Below are 20,172 nucleotides of genomic sequence, written 5' to 3' on the forward strand. Positions count from 1 at the left end.
ATAGTGTTGCTGATGCTTTTTATCTAGTGGATCAAATGACACTGTGACACTTGAAACTTTGTGGTTACACTGTAATGCCAATCACAAGACAGCATAATAAAGACAAAACGCATCCTGTCCTATTTTTGATTATGTAATGGCAGACACATTTAAGGCCATTTGGAAATACGAATCATGATAGCAAATGTATTGAAATTCTATGTATTTATGCAGTGAGTTACAACACCTGCCTTTTAAAATAAAACTATCCCAAAGGACAAGGTGCTCTGTAGTCGGTGCACAAATGCCACACACACATAGAAAAAAGTTCTCCTAGACTATATGTGTCAACCAGCATTATGCAAACACCACAGTTCAACAAGAATCTATACATTTGCATATTCTGGATCTGAAATGCGCTGTGCTCTTTGTGAGGGCTCTTTGATGTAGCTCATACATATTGACAATCCACTACAGAAATCAACTACATTAACCATAGCATGAGCTCAATTTGTGCATCCTCCTTAAAAATAGCACATTAGTTTGTCCCATTTATATTTCCAGGCCTAATTAGCAAGTGAGAGATTGGACAATTAGTTCACCCGTGCTAATTGATTATAATATTACAACTTGGTGGTGATGGGACGAACATAGACTCCTTATATCATATTCCTCCAAGGGATTGTATAATATATACACGGCATAATGAGGGTTTTAAAAGGCCAAATCAGCTGGGGAAATTGTTAATTCAATTTCATTCAGATGATAGTGACTTCTGAGAGGTGCAGATCTAACAGAGTGGCACAAGTGTCTTCTTTGATTTTGTCTCGTGTCAACACAAATGACACAGATCACTAGTTCATTTCTTTCAATGACACAATAGGATGTATGCTCATAAAGAAAATGAAGCTGATCTTATCTAGGTCATTTTCTGCTCACGATCAGTGGGGCCAAATCCGTAACATTCAGTACTAAATACTCTTAAATACTTAGCTGCTTGTAATGAAGAAATAATTATTTAACAGGAAGCGAAAATGTTAGTTTATAAGCATCCACCTCTTCAAAAGTATGTAATATATATTTTTTAAAGGTTTTATAGGGGCATTACTGTAGCATGACAGCTCAACTCGTACGTATGTCATCAGCATACAGTACCTATACATACTCAGAACAGCATACAGGAAGCAACACGATACTTCTCCCACTGTTCACTATGTATCTGCAATATACCAATGGACTGTACGAGCTCTGAGAACCAGTCCTCTCCTCAGTTGTCAGATTGTCTGGAGAGTTTGAAGCTCCGGTATGGACCCCTCACCACCGCTCGCTGGCGGCCCCTCTCGAGCGTCATCACGGTGTGACATTCTGTCAGGAGTCTACCCACATGGCTGCAAAAGCCACACCGAGGAAAGAGGGGCCGCGGGAATGTGGTCTTACACAATTCACCTGTAATGTTACACAGTACACTGACAGGAACTGTTTAAGTGTACCAGAGTGCTTTCAGTTGAACTTTCCCTTGAACTAATCAAAAATAATTGTGTCATGCTAACATTTAAAGGTACATATCAATACGTTATGATAATGCTCCTGAGAGATTATGCACAAAGATTTAAATGTAGGAAACAGATCTGTAAAGTCACTTAACCGCTTAACCACAAAACATTTTGAAAATAACAGATCTACAAGCTCATAACATGTCATGTTGCAATGCATTGTGATCTTGTAGATCTGCTAATTTCATTTTTTTCTTTAAAGAATATATATTTTTCACTTATAATGACATGCCCGAAATTGTGTAGCCAGTGTTAAAGTGGATACAAATTATAATACAGTATATTCACTTGCAGTTCTCGTATCTCCTTTGAAAACCTGCCAGTATGTATTCATGTTTTCTGGGAGGATATCACGAGAGAGTGCATCACCATCTCCTCCATTTTGACTTCCTTGGGCTTGCTTGGGAGCATTTTGTGAGAAATGGCCCTTTTTGACACAACACGTTCATCTCCGAGCTCAGCAAATAAAATATAAGATTCATATGTTAAACACTGAAGTATTACACTTCTTTACTGCGCTAAATAATTAATAGCCCAGCCCATCACCCTATGAATATTTACATGGAAAGTGTCCCTGGGAGCCCTCTGTATGCCAGAGGGAGGGAAGTCTGTGTGTTTATAGTATTAAACACTCAAACATTCCTACCGACCCTATTTCGCCTCCAACCATGAAAAACACCCACTAAAGCATTGCAAGTGTTTTATTTGTTGTTGCACAATGTAACCTATTCAACTTCCATTTAGACGTGGCAAGTCAAATTACAGGTACTCTCGCTATGCTGAGGTGAAATCCCAGGGTGCTGCTTGTCTAGTTCCAACTTGAAGGGAGAAGAAAAGATGCATCTTTAGGTATTGTTTCCAGAGCAATGACATTGCTCATGGATCTCACCTTCCACTTATGTGTTGAAGGTGTTATTGTGCGGCCTGTCCAAGTCAAGGGGTTGGACTTTTAAATCGCTGATGGTGTGGTGCAGTAGGTACAAAAAGTTCCAACAGTGTGCGGTGAAACACAGAAAAAAGTCACACTGCTTTGTCTGTGAGTCACTGGGTGCACGAGATATTTTTAGTATTTAAATAAAGTTGACTTGAGCGAGTACAATTCCCAAGAAGAGGACGTTATTATACAAACTTTGCATAAAAATGAGACTGTCACACAGCTACATTATTTAAGTAGTCACTGTAGTTAGGCAACTAATTAGACTGAGGAATTTAGACCACGCAGTTTTGCATTATATAAAAAAAAATCATGCTCTCTCCAATTCTCCAATAGAATATAATATTGTTGACTAGACTCTAATTATCCCTGCACAATACAATCCTCAATGTCAACAAATGTAATGTTATGTTTAAACTCTGGGAGTTAGAGATTTTACAGTGTGTCTTTAATGCCTTTAACTGATTTCATAAGAGAATGGAGGCTGTGTGACAGCAGAATTTATGGAACATTCTATGACCACCCTGTCTATGACTGTCTCAGCGTAGCCATGCCCAGCGGGAAGTCCACAATCACATTCATGAACTGACAACCTTTGACCTTTGATGTTGACTCAGCGGGGAAGCGAATCAGAAGGGTCCACCGGCATGTCATGAATATCCCTCGTTAACCACTTAAGTCCTGTTGTCAAAAATTGTTCAACATTTTCAAAACAATAAAAAAAAATAGCAGATGGACAAGCTCACAGTATATCACAAGGTTGATATATTGTGAGCTTATAGATGAGCTATTATTGAAGATTTCTGAAAAAAAAATGACAATTTTGCAAAAATAAGGATACCAGTCGCCACCATGATCATCAGGAATGGCTACCACGAAACAATAACGGATACGTAGGGGACACGTAGTACAAATAAAATATGCTGTTAGCAAGTGAACCTGGGCATGTTTGGTTCTGTCGCTCCCATTGGTGATATTTATCTAAGGAGTGGAGAAGGAAGGCTGAGCATTGTCGCTGCCTCTCGGCAGGTCCCCTGTGCGCCTCAGATCTCCTCTCTCTGTCTCCTACGTGGATAAGTGGCTGGCTGCAAAGGCAACGCCGCTCTTTGATATTTCACTCCTCATTTGAATCAGAGGCCGCTTTATTTGACAATGTGCGGTAATTACCTGGGTACCTTGCTTGATCATGTGAACTCCTGCAGAACCAAAGTGTTGGGGGGGGGGGGGGGTACTGGAATGGCAATGGAAATGGGAACACACAAGCAGGGAAAATAAGCAGGGGGAGAGAAAAAACAACATACACACACACACACACACACACACACACACACACACACACACACACACACACACACACACACACACACACACACACACACCATCTGCATTTGTTTACCCGTTATTGTTTTCCACAAGTACAGTATTTCAAACAAATGGTGTCATGGGTATGACATTTGTGTGTTGTGTTAAAGCTAGTTAGGTGTGTTTTTTTCAAATGTTTACTAGAGGGGTTTCCAGTGAGAGTAGGCCATGGTTTGAAGGGAGTATAAGCATGAGGTCACACTGTGAGCGATCCCTATAGAAATACCACCAAGGGAACATTATACACACGAACCCATAGCAACTCTGACAGTAGTGGGGCACAGTAAAATCCTGAGTGTTCATTTAAGTGTGGATGGGTCCATTTGGTTCCATTTGTAAACTCTCTGAGTTAAATTAACACCCAGGATTTAGTACTTGTTAGTACTGTTGAACAAGACTAACATTTGGATATTATCTAACTCCTGGATTTAAAAAAAAGCTGTGTGTGTGTGTGTGTGTGTGTGTGTGTGTGTGTGTGTGTGTGTGTGTGTGTGTGTGTGTGTGTGTGTGTGTGTGTGTGTGTGTGTGTGTGTGTGCAGACATGATGTACCATAATGAAGTAAAAGTGTATCTTGTGTTCATATTGTCTTTGTTTGCTTGTGCTGAACACTCAAAATAAATTTGAAAGAAGAAGTCCATAAAAGGTGCAAAATATTTTAATGTGAATCCATAATGTCCATAATATGCCATTTATTAAAATCACAATTTTCAGAGCAAATGCATGTTAAATGTACATGAAGCCACAAACACTTTTACAAAACAGTTAATTCTGCTGTTAATGTTTTGAAACCAGTATCCAAAACCCACTTTACACCACAAATTAAAACAATTGAAAATAATGTATCTTCATCATACATTTTACAAGGGGGGGGGGGGGGTCTGATTTTGAGTTACAGCATGCAGTGAATTTAAGCTATTTGTAAATAGTTGGATATGGAACCTTGTCAATGATGTTTATTGAATAAGAGAGCGGTGTTTACTCCGTGGTGTGACTAGAATATCAAAATCCGTCACTCCATGTGAATGCAGCTGCGTTCTGGCTGATTGACTGAGCTCTCCTAGGAGGAAACATGCAGACAACTTGGGCTTGCCCCTAAAGTTACACTGAAACATTATTTATGCCATGCAGTGCTGCTCAAAATACTGCATTTCTTCTACCAGTCCTGCACACGGTGTGATTTTGAAAGTCTTTTTTACATTCCTGTACGTTCCTTTTTTTTATATTATTATTATTTTTGTTTAAACGCAATTTCAATAAATGAAAGTCCCATGTTTAAGTTTACTGTGTGCTGGCTGTTTTCTCAGTTTTATGTTTAAGTTTACACTATCATGGCAGCTGGTATAGCCTATGGCTATGCTGTAACAGACAAGTAAACGAAGAAAACAATTTTCTAATTATCAAAGTAAGTAATAGCCTATTCTCATTATTCAACAGAAGGGAGGCAGTGAAAATACTAGAACTTTTAGATCTTTTTTTCTGTCATTAAAGTTTGATTAATCATGGATATATAGGGCTATGTAATGTAGCTTTAGTTCGTTTTTATTGCCTTATTTCTGCCTTGTGTCTGACTTGAGCTGTAAAATATATGCTTATCTGTTTAATCCTTAATCATTGCTCTTTATTTTATTTTTCGCGTTTTAGCGATTCGTGCATAATGTTAGACCTCGACAATCGACAGGTTTACCAGTTTGGGCTTGGTAAAATAAATGAAGAAGACGTTTGGCTTGCAACTGTCCATAATGTGCTAGAAAGCCCATCAGAGTGCGCTCAAGAGGCAGCCAAACACATTCTATATGCGTCCCTGATTAATTCTGTGCAATTTCATTCAATTCCCAATCATAATAGAGCCATGAAAAGACTCAACACTTTACAATTTCCCTTCTGTACTGGACAAACAACTCAAGGGTGGAATTTATGTTCAGCTTAAAGTGGAGAGGGGGAATTAAGACAATTTAATAAAGGCTTAAATCGGCAGGGCTGTCTCTCCAGCGCCTAAAGCTATTTCCCTCTGATCAGCGGAGGAGGGCGACTTTATTGGACATGTTTCTATTTCCAAATCCGCATAACAGGCAACGATGCATGTATTCCCTATAATGTAGATAAGGGAGAGAGGGTTTGATATGTAATAAAAGGTGGGTCTGGGCTGCCTCTTTAAGCCCCTTAAGCCTGATAAATGATGAGCGACAGAGGCACCGCAAGAGGGTCACCGCTATTAACTTCTCGGTTTCCCGCGCTCCACTTAAAGTTCTCTCAATTACATCTCGTAATGTGGTCGGATATGGGCCTTATATCCATCGACCTATTCGGTCCAAAAATAAAAATTCACACCTGAAACCTCCACACACTGCCTGATTGCAGGCGATAGACAGCACCACCCATTATTTTGTGGCTATATTCTCTCTCACTAGAACAGTGGTTTTCAACCCTTAGTTTTCATATCAAGGTCCATTATTTATTGCAGGCATTTGAGCCACGGACCGGTCATTTGATGAGATTTAGCCTCTCAGACCCAAGACTTCGAATATTTTGTTATCTTTGGATGAGATTTTGTCCACAATTCCATGCTGTATTGATGTGGTACCAACGTATAGGAGAGATGACAGGCAAACGTTGATCAAAATAACAATTATTTAAAATGAAACCAAATGTACCCGTAAGTTTCCATTTGGTTTCATTTTACACTCAAAAGTTAAAGATCTATAAGGGTCCATTTGGCTATACCAACTCTCCCATCATTTAGCTGGGGACCACCTGGAACCCCCTCAAGGACCACTTTGTGGTCCCCGGACCACCGGTCGAGAACCACTGTGTTAGGGTGCCCAACACGAGGATTATAACTGTTTACAGTCTGCTAAAACTTGCACACCGGGTTTTCTGGGACAAACAGCCAATGCAAGCTCATTAAAGCGGCATTTGGTGTGTAGCCTCCATAGGCGTCGACGACCGTCGCCTTCAGCCCGCGGTGTCTAATCTGCTGGAACTGTGTCACACAGCCAAGGAGAGGTGGTCACCCATGCTCTCGGCAGTGGAAAGTAAAGGGAGGGGGAGGCTTTAGTCGACTAAGCTATTTTGGCGAACAAATCTTCATGTTCATTCACATTAAAAAATATATTTGAAATTCGTTTGGAAGACGTCACAACAGTATAGGCAGTAGCCTATATTTAAATTGAAAGTTGCTTTTATTGAGCTTAGAGAACAGCGAAAGGTCTGTGAAGCATGAATGCGTTTTGACAGCTCAAGTATTAATGTATGGCTAAAGCGCTGTAAAATTGGATTGTTTATTAAAACAAAACTCTTCAGACATTTTAATGGCGAAAAATAATGAACTATTCATTTTTTTTATACCGTTTATGCTGTGGTAAAAGTTAGGCTGTTTATATTTTTCGTTGTTTTCCAATTTACTGTGTATCATGTAACATTTCCATTAATATGATTGATGGCTAGTAAACAACCATGCCTAATTATAATAGCAGAAAAATAATATCAATATTTTTCAGAGCTTGCATATCAGAGTGAATGGCCGTGAATGCATTTTAAATGCATTTTGACCAACACTGCTTTGCCTTAATTGCACGAAAGGCCTAATTCCAGCATTAATGAATTCTGCTGTCTTTTATATAATCACCTCATAGGGCCAGTTTTTGTATATAAAGGGATCGATCAAACCACCAAATAATTATGGTTACATATGTCATTTGTGGGACACTGTAGGTAATCTTATATTTCTGCGCATTCAATAAATACAAATGTAGTCTTGTGTTTACATGAAAATAAATTGGCAAACGAAATAAACATAAAATACCAAAATATTACATTTATTTGAACAAAAAACATTAACTGGCACTCATTAACTGGATTGTGAAATTAATTATATGAGTAAAAATAACAGGCAAATGTTCATGTTAATCGTTAGATTTTCTATTTTAAATGCTAGTTCTATAAGCATAGGCCTTTAAATGTGCAAAGACAGGAACACTTGGATTTATTTGGTGGGCCTACTGATTTGTTGCAAAGGTTGGCTTCGGCATTTGGCGTCCCGCTAAATCCGCCAGGTGTCGCTAGAGGGCTGCATATTTTACGGATTAAGCATGGTGGGTCTTTTAGACTGATCGCACAGAAGAGAAAGCCACAGTTACATTTTGTATCGCCCCTCTCTTCCTCCCTCCCCCCTTACTAACCCTCTGACACCAGACTCTGAGGATCGGTGGAGGGGAAAATAAGGCTTTGGAGCTGAAGAATTTACAGTTAGTCGCGAAACTTTTACAAGTATTTGAGTTCCTCACTCCACTTTCTGAGACCCTAGTCACATTTCTGGTTGGGGTCAAAAAGAGTTCAGACGGCTGAGGTAATGCCTTCCGCAGGAAGAAAACACTGAGAAGCAGAGTATAGTCATAAACAAAAACAGAAATAAAATCATCCGAAATATGTAAACAATTTGAGGTCAAACAAGTCGTGTTTTAATCAGTAAAGATTAATAGGGCCAACGGATAGCATAGGCTACACGGCTGGCAATCATTGCCAATACAAATATATGGATTTGTTTTCCAGAATGCAGCATTCATATCTTTAAGTTAACAAATCCGACACACGAGAACAATCTTTAGCCTATATTGAAGTTACACTGGAAATAAATGGGCAGGTTATGTTGGTTTCTCAAGTCCCTCCAACAGTCTATGATCCAGTCTTATCTGAGCCTCTCTATACATTAGCTTTGCTAATTTACATAATCTCAAATACTGAAGAGGGCCAGCAAAGAACAAAGTTACAAACGAGATTAGGACGATTTATTTGTTCCTGCGGTTGAGCGCCGATTGTTTCTCCGGGAGTGTTTAAGGTCACTAAGAGGATTTAAGCCTCGTTTCATATCAGTGATCTTTTTGAAGGAATTAAATCAACAATGCATTTCTCCATATTTAGCAACAGGCTTGTGTGGTGAACAGCGAAGCCCGGGGCAACGGGGGAGGAGAAGAGCTAAGTCCCCCGCAAGTGTGTAAACACAGAGGGACTCTTGGAAACGAAGTTTTCTTGTTACAGTGGACTCTAGGTGCACCTTTCGGGGATGTGACACGCGGTGTGGATCTTTAGCTTTCGTGATTGTCCTCGTAGTGTTTTCCTTGAAATGGATCCTCTGCCCCCTAATGAATCCAAACGCAGCTGGCCATGTCCCACACGGACACCGAGAGCTTTAACCCTAAACTGACCTCAATTTGACACCACCAGATGAAATTTTACCGCCTGTTAATGCCATCCTCCGCAGAGGCGAGTGAGCCGCACGTTGACGGAGTTACGCACGAAGTTTACACTGATTTTTTTCATAGTCTATGTTATGCACGAGAGACCCCTGCCTCAGTGAAAAGGCCCACGATGAGAAAGCTAGACCACTTATTGGAAATATAATGCAACACAAAATGGGCACTTGGCTTATGATATGGGGCTCTGGAAATGTCTCCTAATACGTTTAGCTTCCAACAGCAGGGAAAGTTTGAATTGATGTTTTTCTGTTTTTTATTTTATTTTTTATTTTGTACTCATGTACTTATTATTTATTATTCTATCATTAGGGTCAGTTCAGTTCTATTTCTCAACATAAATATATATCTTTCATTGTATTTGATTTCATTATGCGCTCATAAGCCACCAAAATGTATCAAAAAGCCAGCATTCAAAAACTATTAAGCAATTATTAATCCATGATGGAAGTTTTGTAGCATTGCGTTTCTGAGGAGCAAGCACTGGATAAGCATAATTAGCCCCATCTTGTATTTTCACAGGCTCTTTGGGTGTTTACATCACTCCCCTTAGGGGCAAATTCCAGATTTTCCAAATAAATGCTTAACAACTTTAAAATCTCAACGCCAAAGAATAGCCTATATATAAATTGAGCTCAAACGGTTTAAAAAAAAAATCGACATTCTTTAACATGAACAATAACCACAAAAAGTTTGCCTTTTTTTTTTAACAGCTTGACATAATCACTTTCCATAACAGCACCGTTAAAGGACACGCATTCACAGTACAATTATTCATAACAAAGAGTACACAGCAATGTTTAGGCTACTCACCGCAGTTGTCCAGCAGAAGGAGAAAAAAAAAGTCAAGCGATTGTGCACAAATCAAGGTGAACGATAGTATTTAGCTTATGAAAATAGCAGTCTTCAATAGCTGCCGCCGGCGGACTGGTTGTGTTTACAGAGTCGGTCAGAGAGGCAGAGACTTGGAGACTCTGCGCTCTGCTGTGGAGTTCAGTTCCTTCTCGGGCTATTGCTCGCTGAAATGTCCACACAGCCGTTTGTCAACCCTGCAGTCCTGCTTTTTTCTTGCCGGGCTTCCCACCCCCTTATGCCAACAAACATAATTGTTGTCACGGTTTCATTTATTAAATCGTTTTAATTGCTATTTCTGTTGTCAACCCGTGCAACCATATGGCTTATTTGTTTGTTGGGGAGTTTATTGACCCTCCAACGGTAGCCGCAACCTCTCTCTCTCTCTCCCTCTCTCTCTCTCTCTCTCTCTGAGCATGTTTTCTACCTCCTAGACCTAACCTGTGAATGGTTAATTTCCACAATCACAAATGTCGCTGAGCCATAAATGGAGCCTTTATGTGAAAACCTATCAATACACACCGATGATGCCATCTGCGCAACTCTGTATATTAGCATTGATGGAGCTAAATATTAAAGGGGATAGATGGCCTTTGCTTCTGTTTTGTGCGTAAAAGAGCCCAGGCTCAGTGAAAAGGGCTTCACCAGCAATCGATGGCCGGAGCGTTGCTCCTCCTCTAAACTTCAATCTCCTCACATGATTGATGATCTTGTGGAGCTTTGATAATTGACTACTCTGAGGTAAAGGCACGGATTTCTATCAAGAGAGGGGATTGGACGAAAGAAACATACAAAATTACTTTCTCCACAAAAGCTTTTTTTCTTCATGGAAAAGTTCATTCTGTGCTTAGGAGGGGTGCTCCGTATCGTTTAATTTGCTAAACAGACCCCGAGAATAATTAGCTGTGAGATTAGAAGGTATTACTGAGATATTACATAGGCACACACCGGCTATAACCACAACAAAGATAACAAGTAAGCGTCATGCTCATAAATTAAACTCGAAATGCATCAGAGATATCCTGGTATTTGAATTGACAATGTTCATGCCTTATAAGCTTTTGTTTGGCTGTCATGTATAATAAGCATGGATCAACGTTTAAATATTTATTGATGTTAATCTTTTGTTGATGTTACTCTTCTTTACCGTGCGTAAAAGTTCGGACGCGTCATGTGCGTAATTCTGAATCATATTCTATATCAAGTCAAGTAAGTTATAGTCCCGCTTTAATTCTCTTTATTTGAGTCTGATCTAGGTTTCGTGAGAGAAACAAGCAACCAGATCTATGAAAACAAGCCCAAAAGAAGCGAGTCCTTCGCCCTTTTAAACATATACATTGGCTATTTGAAAATAGCTGATCTACAAGCTTACTCCCTCCTTGTGAGCTTGTAGATCTGCTAGTTTCAACAACAACAACAACAACAACAACAACAACAAAAATCTATTGAAGAAAATTTGAAAAATGTGGAATATTTTTTAAACATTTTAACAACACAAATCTTGTATGGTTGGGGGTCCCTCCCTGGCATTAAAATATTTTCAGATGGGGGGGGTCCGCAGCAGACAAATACATATTAATTCGGGGGGTCCTTTCCTTGACTTGCCATGAAAATGTTTGAGAAACATACTCTGCATATCACAAGGTTTTGGTCTCTCCTCTCCTCTCTCTCTCTCTCTCTCTGTGGAGCTGCTATGCTGCTGTAGGACTGGCTATGGCCACACCGCTACTTCCGGGATCCGTCATTTCATTCGCCCACCGATCAGCGCTCTGCTCGCTGACTCCGTTCTATAAGCAAGCTAGCAGCCAACCTGCCAACACTCGCTGACACTCACTCATCTCAGAACCGCGAGATCTAGACCAAATACCTTACGGGGGGGAAAAGCAAAAAGATCTCAATTGCAATCTTCTTAATTTCTTACTGCTTTTTCCCTTTCTTTTTTTTTTTTTTTTTTACAGTAATAATAAAACAAGATAGCGATCCGGAGGCATAAAGGAGGAGACGCGGCGGACTTGTGCGGGATGAAAACGGGGCTAAAAAAGATTCATCCTCTCGACTTGAACATCATCGCCGACCATCATTCATTCATTACCTTGACAACCTCTGGCTTTGATTGACAGCTGGAGTGGCAAAAAGCCATGAGACACGACAGTTTAGTTACATGCAGGTTGTTGATGGGCCGATTGTAACCTTCAGTTTGGCGCATTTTTTTTTCTTTTTGGAGGAAAGAGGAAAAACAAGAAAAATTGCAAAACTCTCCTGATGCTACCGCTTCAACTGAACCACATTGGCGAATAGGAGAATTCGCAAAAGTTGGTTGAAAAAGGGAATCTTTACCACTAAATCACTTTCTATACGGACTGGGATATTAAATATACGACACATTCAGGAGTTTATTGGAGCGCAGCCTGATGGCGCAAAGGGTAGGTTTTAAATCTCCAACACTTACCAATACAAATCCACTATAGCATGGCCTCTGTGTCGCTACCCTCTTGTCAGTCGCGGCTAATTTACAAAGTATTCATATCTAAGCCGGTATATTTGACATTTTCTCAGTAGCCTATACTCTTCAGGCAAAGTGACAGCCTCTGCTTAACCGACAGCCTCCGCTACACTCGTGGAGCACTTTTTACACTGGACTCCAAACTAATTCGGTGTTTTACCAAAGTAGCCTAACTCTCCTGCGGGGATACCGAAGTTTGGAATGTTTTTGGTAATAACAAACCTTATCATTGTATCTGAATAGTATAGTTTGGCACGATGTAATGCTTTCTGCCTGTGTTGTAGTCTACGAGTATAGGGCTATGAGAAGAAATACAGCCTACACTTTTAGTCTCTTTCAGTATGGCTTGTTATAACTTACTATTTTGCGTGTTATATTTTAAATAGCATGTTATTTTGTGATCATTGGCCACTTTTATGAACAAAAAAGCAACTATACAATACGGGCACCCGTTGACTTTCTTTCTGATTTTTATTGCAGTACGATGAACTGGCCCATTACGGTGGGATGGACGGAGTGGGAGTCCCGGCGTCTATGTACGGGGACCCGCATGGTCCACGGCCGCTTCCCCAAGTCCATCACTTGAACCATGGACCACCGATCCACGCCAGCCAGCATTATGGGGCACATGCCCCCCACCCTAACGTTATGCCCGGCAGCATGGGCTCCGCTGTGAACGATGTTTTAAAGAGGGATAAAGATCAAATTTATGGGTAAGTTGGCAATAAGCACACCCCGTTACCCATTTAGTCCGTTTTAAAGTTTTGAAGAGAGGATTGTAATTGTTTAATTTTCTTTTTCTTCTCTCAACTTGAACTTTAGCGTAAACTTTCTGGACGCCTAATTAAAATTTATACGCCTAATTTTGGGTCAGTGTAGTGTGCTGGAGGTATACTTTTATGCGCTGAAGCGAACATCTCCAAACCTAGCTTGAAACTACAAATAAAACAATATGCAAACTCAGTCTGTAAAATTAACAAAGTTACCAGCAACATATATAGGTTAGAATAAGAAGACATTTTTTTTTAAAAATTTGTAGTAAGACTGTGGGAAGTTTGGTTTTGCCTAAATATTAGGCTACTATCTTGGAAGACTAAAAAGTGTTATCGCCTGTATAGGGTATTTAAAAAATTGTTGCTGATTGCACAAACCTTTAAGATGTTTTTAGACATAAAACACATCACACAGACAGTGCGTTACAATGCATTGAGTTAGTATACAGCTTGATAATAAGGGAGAAATTGCCAGGTTAACTCGCAGTGTTTCAATGTTTCGGTAGGCTATATGCATTAGAAAAAGCCATACTCGGATTATTATATACAGCATAATTTCAAAAGTCTTTAGGCCTATTTTATCTTGAGTGTTACTTACGGCAAACTATAACCAAACTCTACATGAATAAATGTATTCATACAGAGTTTGGTTATAGTAGCAGTAGAAACTAACACTATTACAAATGAAGAACGTTTGTAATAGTGTTATTTTCTCCTGTTTTTATTTTGTTTTGCGTTACATAATATAGTTATATCAGGCATTGTTGCACCGGTATGGCGGTGCTGTGCAGCGGCTAGAAACAGACTGTCTCCTCTCCTTGCAGTCACCCTTTATTTCCCCTGCTCGCCCTGGTCTTTGAGAAGTGCGAGCTGGCGACGTGCACGCCGAGAGAGCCCGGAGTAGCAGGCGGTGATGTCTGCTCCTCAGACTCCTTCAACGAGGACATCGCGGTCTTTGCCAAACAGGTCACTTGAAATAATATAAATATATAGTTTTTTTTACAAATCTTTTTGAGCAGATAAAGGCAGCATGTAGACAAGACCAATATAACAATTCTGCAATTTTCGGACACAATCAACATAATTGACAACAGTAAAAAGTAAATAAAGACATAAAAACTTGAAATAATATTTGACAATTTAGATCATATTTTCTTCTGTGTGGTTGCGTCATGACACATATGAGTGTACAAATGGAACCAAATGGGTCCATTTGTACACTCTCATGTGACACATAGTCATGACACATATAGCCTATCTGATCTTGCTTGCCTTAAAAAAACTTTCAACCGAAATGTAGGTTATAGGCTATTTGAAAATAATTGTCTAGGCTACAACTTTTCTTTTTTTGTGATAGAAATTATAGCATGTTTTCTAATGTCAATTGGTTGTCGTTGGGACAAATGTATACAATTCAGACAGGTTGTGTAATTTATCAGTTTGCCGTACTTGGATAAAATAATAAGAACGTATTTTGCACCACTTCATGCCAAACTAATAATTACATTTGGTGTGTTATTTTAGGTCAGAGCAGAAAAACCTTTATTTTCATCAAATCCAGAGTTGGATAATTTGGTAAGTGCACTGTTTGAGCTTAATTTACGTGTAAGATTGGTTGTCAACTTTATAGGCTACTTTGTTTGGTATATTTCCATTGCATAGCCTACATTATACAGTAAATAAGTGAGCATTTGATGCAAACTTCAGCACACATGTTACATTGCTTTTGAAGTGAACAAGGGTCAGCTTTGAGGGGTCTCGAGTGGTACCGTATTGTGCTGCCAACAGGAGGCCGAGAGAGAAGCTCCTGATAAGGGCTAAACGCTCGGCGGGCAGCCGGTGCGCTGGTCACTCATTAGAGGCTGCGGCCACACTGGCCGCTGTCAGAGCTCCATGTACATGGGTTTAGCCTATATCCCACAAGTGACCATGCAGACCTTAATGTATAGTGTCGTATCAAATTCAAGAGTGAAAAGCACATTTTTGTATAGGTTACAATAGTTTATTTCTTGCAATATACCATACAACCAAATATTATGAATAAATTGGGAAATATATTTTGTTCTACCTCCTTGCTTTTACTTAACCAGTAAAATAAAGTGAATTGTATATAGGCCATCCTGTTATAGGCTAGGTGGACATAATAGTGTAAAAATAATAATATATATATATATATTTATACATTGTGATATGCTTTTAGCCTTTATTTACTGATGTAAAACATGCTCAATTTTTTTCACCCTTTCAGATGATACAAGCCATACAAGTATTACGGTTTCACCTTTTGGAATTAGAAAAGGTAGGCTGAATGATATAATCCTTGATTTTGGCGATGGATTGTTTGACCTATAGCCAATGCATGATGACAGCTGCACAAATACAAGCATTCAATTAAAGGTTGTTGATATAATTGAACACATTTGAATATTCAGTGTTGTGCATTCATAGTCATAGCCAAAAAAATATGTAAGTGTCAACACGATTATATTGTGAGAAAGTCTTAGGATGATCACAATAATGAAACAAGTTACTTTAACCAACAATTAATGCAGCTGCAGTGACTTAAATTTATAAAACATATAGAAACCTCTTTGCACGTGTTACACATCCTTATTGATCTAGAGATTTAGTTTCAACTGCTCATTATCTCTGCAGCTTATGGCATGCTGTTTATTTTCTGTCGTTCAACTTGTTGCTCCAGTCTCTGGAGAATAATAAGCACTGAAACAATTTCACTATTGTTTCCTTGCCTTGGCCGATAATGCTCCTAAATTGGAGTTATTCTTGGACTGACTGCACCATTTCCACATCCTGAAAAAATGTATTTTGTCCCTCTATAGGTGCACGAGCTCTGCGACAATTTTTGCCACCGGTACATCAGTTGTTTGAAAGGAAAAATGCCAATAGATCTAGTTATTGACGAACGGGATGGCAGCTCCAAATCAGATCACGAAGAGCTGTCGGGATCTTCGACTAATCTAGCAGATCACGTAAGTGAAGTTGCTTCATGTTATGTTCTTAATATCTGCTTTTGCTGCACGAAGTTGTCTGCGTGCGTCGGTGCTGTGCGGCGCACACGTGCACTTTTGGTGTTGTCGATATGGTATGGGCCAATTATACAGCGTGTGAGTGGCCATTTTTGTCTCTCCTTGAAAAAAAGGAAAAAAGTGGAGAAAAAAGGAGCTTTGTGTTTTTTTTGTGAGGACAGTCTGCATTACTTGTGCTTTGTGTTAAATTATGTCAACTTTTACTTAGCCTTCGTTCAGTATATGTGACCCTGTTGTGCCACAAGCAAACAGTGCAGCTCTCTGTTCCGAGAGGAGAATTTTGTCGATCGATGTTTTAAGGTCAAAAGCTAGATGTGATACAATGGAATGAGTTATTGTTTTAGCCTTTTGATTGGGGGCATTCATGTGTACATAGTGTGTGTGTGTGTGTGTGTGTGTGTGTGTGTGTGTGTGTGTGTGTGTGTGTGTGTGTGTGTGTGTGTGTGTGTGTGTGTGTGTGTGTGTGTGTGGCTGCGCTTGCGTGCGTGCGTGCGTGCGTGTGTGTGTGTGTGCGTGCGTGCGTGCGTAAATCGCCCCCCTGTGCATAGAGTGTTGCACATTGACTGAAAACGCGAAGCAATTATCTGTTACGCAGGTTTAACGCTAAAGCAGGGTATCAGCAGCGAGCTTTAGCTGTAGGCCAATATTAAAACAGAAAGGGGCTTTATTTTGGTGTGTGAGAGCTGGATATATTATGGCCTGTGTGTGCGTATAAAGCTGTGGATTTTGCTGCAGAGGTGGAGAAAGTGGTGGCCTATTCAAGTGGTTCTCAACCTGTGGGTCGGGACCCCCAGGGGGGTCCCCACATGATTTTTTTTTTCTTGGGGGGGGGGGGGTCCCCAGATGACAGTGAAGTGATAATTAAGACCTTTTTAATACCTAAAAAAAGAAAGAAAAGAAAACAGACCATTACTGCATCAGAAGTAATCAAAAACTATACTATACAAACTGGTCAGAGTCAGACATTGGCCAAATTGTCAAATGATATAATGATAAAAAAAAAATATATATATATATAGCCGATCTACAAGCTCATTGTGAGCTTGTAGATCTGCTATTTTCACAATATTTATCTGTGGAACCAAAAAATGTGAATGCCTCAAATCCTACAATTCCAAGTGCTCGTCAGGGTGGGGGGTCCCCAGTTCAAAATATGATTATTTTGGGGGGGGGGGGGGGGGGTCACGGCCTGGAAAGGCTGAGAACCACTGGCCTATTCAAATAGATCTTAAGACCAAAGGTTTATTATCAACGTCAAGTTCACGAGGCATATGATGGCTCGTCTTGGAAGGCCTTCCATCGCTGTTGATGTTAATGTGTTTAATTGTTTCGTATTGATTGCTGAGTGGTTTGCGCTGCAGTGGCTTTCTTTCCCTCCTCTGCGCCCGTTTTATGGCCAGAGGCTCCATAACGCTGAATTCAATTATATGCACCTGAAGTACAGTGCCTTTAAATTTGAGGATCGATTCCCTGGTTTAAAACGTGCATTTTTCGGTGTAATAAACGTAGCCTCTTTTTCAGTCAATAATATGGGACGGACTGACAGTGAAATATTGAGCTGATATCTGCGAGAGTGCGAGTTATTACGTTGTTGCATCCTGGTGATAATAACGCTATTAAATGTTTTGGTGGAACAAGAGAGCGACTATCGCGACAAAGTGACTAGTTAATATCTCAGCAGCACGAGTCCATAAAGCCTATTATGAATTAAAGCAGATTTAAGTGTTATTATGCAAAGTCACTGCATCAGGTCTGGCCATATAGGCCTAATAGCGGCGGATTCCCTTTGAAAGCCCGCCGCGTTTATACAGGACTGCTCAGTGCACATGCACAAGGTGAATTAAAACACAATTAGAAGTAAGATGCCAGTGTGGGGGGATAAGAAACCGTCAAAATGGCAATATTGTGGAGCCTCAGCACAAGTGTAGAAATGAGGCATGCTGTTGTTTATATTGTAGAGATTAGATAAACTAGCCTGTTTAGTTTCATGGCAGATGGCTGATACTCAAGCCAATTTCCAATGGTGCCTTGTTGTGCCCAGACCTGAGCTGTGTTACCCGGTCACTTGTGAGAAATATTTTGATAATTAGAAAATTAGACACGCCAATAAAGAAAATCAGGAGCAGCAATAAACAAACCTGGAGGTACATGACAAGTCATTTATTCTGGGGTGGTTGGGACTGACCACTTGGTCAGGAATGTATATGTTTTGGAGTGTTTATTTTTTTTTATTTTTTTTTTGTGGCAGTAATGGATATTTTACTCCACCTTGCTGTTGTGCTGTGACAAAGCAAGAAGGTGGTTGTGCGATTTTTGTGTGTGCCTTGTTTACCACTAGAGTGAAATCTGAACCAATAAGTGAATTTGATGGCTGTGCAGTCCAATTATCAACATTCAAATAATGAAATGAAATGCACTCTGACTTAAACCAACTGGGCTATGTTACAGTGTTATTGTATAAATAACAAGGAATATAATGCCTTATTGTTGCACATTGTGCGTGTGTGTGATAGTGCTCATAGAAGTTAATAATGCTTCAGGAATGGTAATATTACTCTCAGAAACTGAAACTACTGAAGTGAAAATAATGTGCTTCGTGCAGTGGCATGCTTGCACAGGGACTGTGTTCAGGTTTCCATGTACAGTGTAATCAAGGCCTGTAGTAAATAGTTAACTCCCTCAGCTGTAATTTCCATATGTAATTGAAATGGGTTGAGCTCTGTGTGCCCAAAATGTGTTTCGAATATGGAAACAATGCATAAAAACTGCGAACGACTGCAAAGCTATGCACTAGGATGGAAAGCAATCTCAGCCTGACTTGTACGCCATTTATTTATTTGATTATTTATTTTGGCTGTGTTTCATTATTCATTTCTGTCCTCTCTCCTCCTTGAAGGGAGGAAGGCAATATGATAGTTAGATATGCTAATTTATTTAGTTAGACTCTCTCACGTCCATTTTTCTTTGCTTTGATATGCATTTTTAATATATAGCCCTGGGCTACATCTCATTTGGTGAAAGTTGGTCTTGCTGGAGATGATGAGGCTCTTCACAGTGAAGGAGCCAGCAGCCCCCATTGAGCTCCCCCCCTCCTCTTTCCCTCCTCTATACCTGATGGCAGAGCCTAATAAGCAGAGTTTTATTTACACTTGAATGCTGCATTGTCTAAGAGATGCTTGGATTATGGCACACTAGTAGTCATAGGGGATGAGGCCTTGCTGACACTGTTGATTTCCTCTATTGGCTTGCTGTGACGATCCTACAGTAAAATCAGCAGTGTTAATTTAACTCGGATAGAGTACAAATGTAAACAAATTGACCCACAAGGGTCCATTTGGTTACATCCATTTGTAAGTCTCGGAGAAAATTGGATAAATGAACACTGAGGATTTTTACTGTGTAGCTCAGTTGGCCATCACAATATCAGCATAGCAGCCCTCCACAAGTCAACACAGTCCCGCCCCCCCGCCCCCCCCCCCCAAAAAAAAAACCGCATATGATGACGTTCTCCTACATGAAAAGTTAAAGCGAAAAAACCCTAATAGAAAAATAAAAAAATAAACTATTAGGCGCTTTCCGGATATGCACAAATGATTGGCACAGTGTGTGGATCATTTTTAGCATTTTCAGAGTTAAATGAACGCCACAGATTTTACAGGGTGTTGTTCATCAACGGTGTAACTCGTTAAGCTTTTAATTAATTAAATGTCTATCTTCTTCTCTCTACATCCAATTAAGGAGGCAAATAGAATGAATAGTTGCTGAATATTATGTGTTCTAATGAATTAGCCTTTGTGCCTTCCTGTGCTATTGTACTACATCTTTAGTCAAGCTGTACCAAGGAGGTGCTCTCTCTCTCTCTCTCTCTCTCTCACTCTCTCTCTCCTCTCTCTCCTCTCTCTCTCTCTCTCTCTCTCTC

At 39.9% G+C, this 20,172-nt stretch overlaps 1 protein-coding gene across 1 annotated transcript in view; it reads left to right on the plus strand.

The window, feature by feature from the left end:
• Positions 1–11,727: 11,727 nt before the first annotated feature.
• Positions 11,728–20,172, plus strand: part of meis2a (Meis homeobox 2a) — a 32,442-nt gene continuing 23,997 nt past the window's right edge. The window contains exons 1-6 of the mRNA XM_080414239.1: positions 11,728–12,353; positions 12,914–13,146; positions 14,031–14,172; positions 14,731–14,781; positions 15,455–15,505; positions 16,047–16,196. Coding sequence (XP_080270365.1) covers positions 12,342–12,353; positions 12,914–13,146; positions 14,031–14,172; positions 14,731–14,781; positions 15,455–15,505; positions 16,047–16,196 — 639 coding nt within the window. The 5' untranslated portion in view covers positions 11,728–12,341. The remainder of the gene's footprint in view (positions 12,354–12,913; positions 13,147–14,030; positions 14,173–14,730; positions 14,782–15,454; positions 15,506–16,046; positions 16,197–20,172) is intronic.

Source organism: Gymnoscopelus braueri, assembly GCF_963280865.1.
Source record: "Gymnoscopelus braueri genome assembly, chromosome: 19".
Taxonomy (NCBI): Eukaryota; Metazoa; Chordata; class Actinopteri; order Myctophiformes; family Myctophidae; genus Gymnoscopelus; species Gymnoscopelus braueri.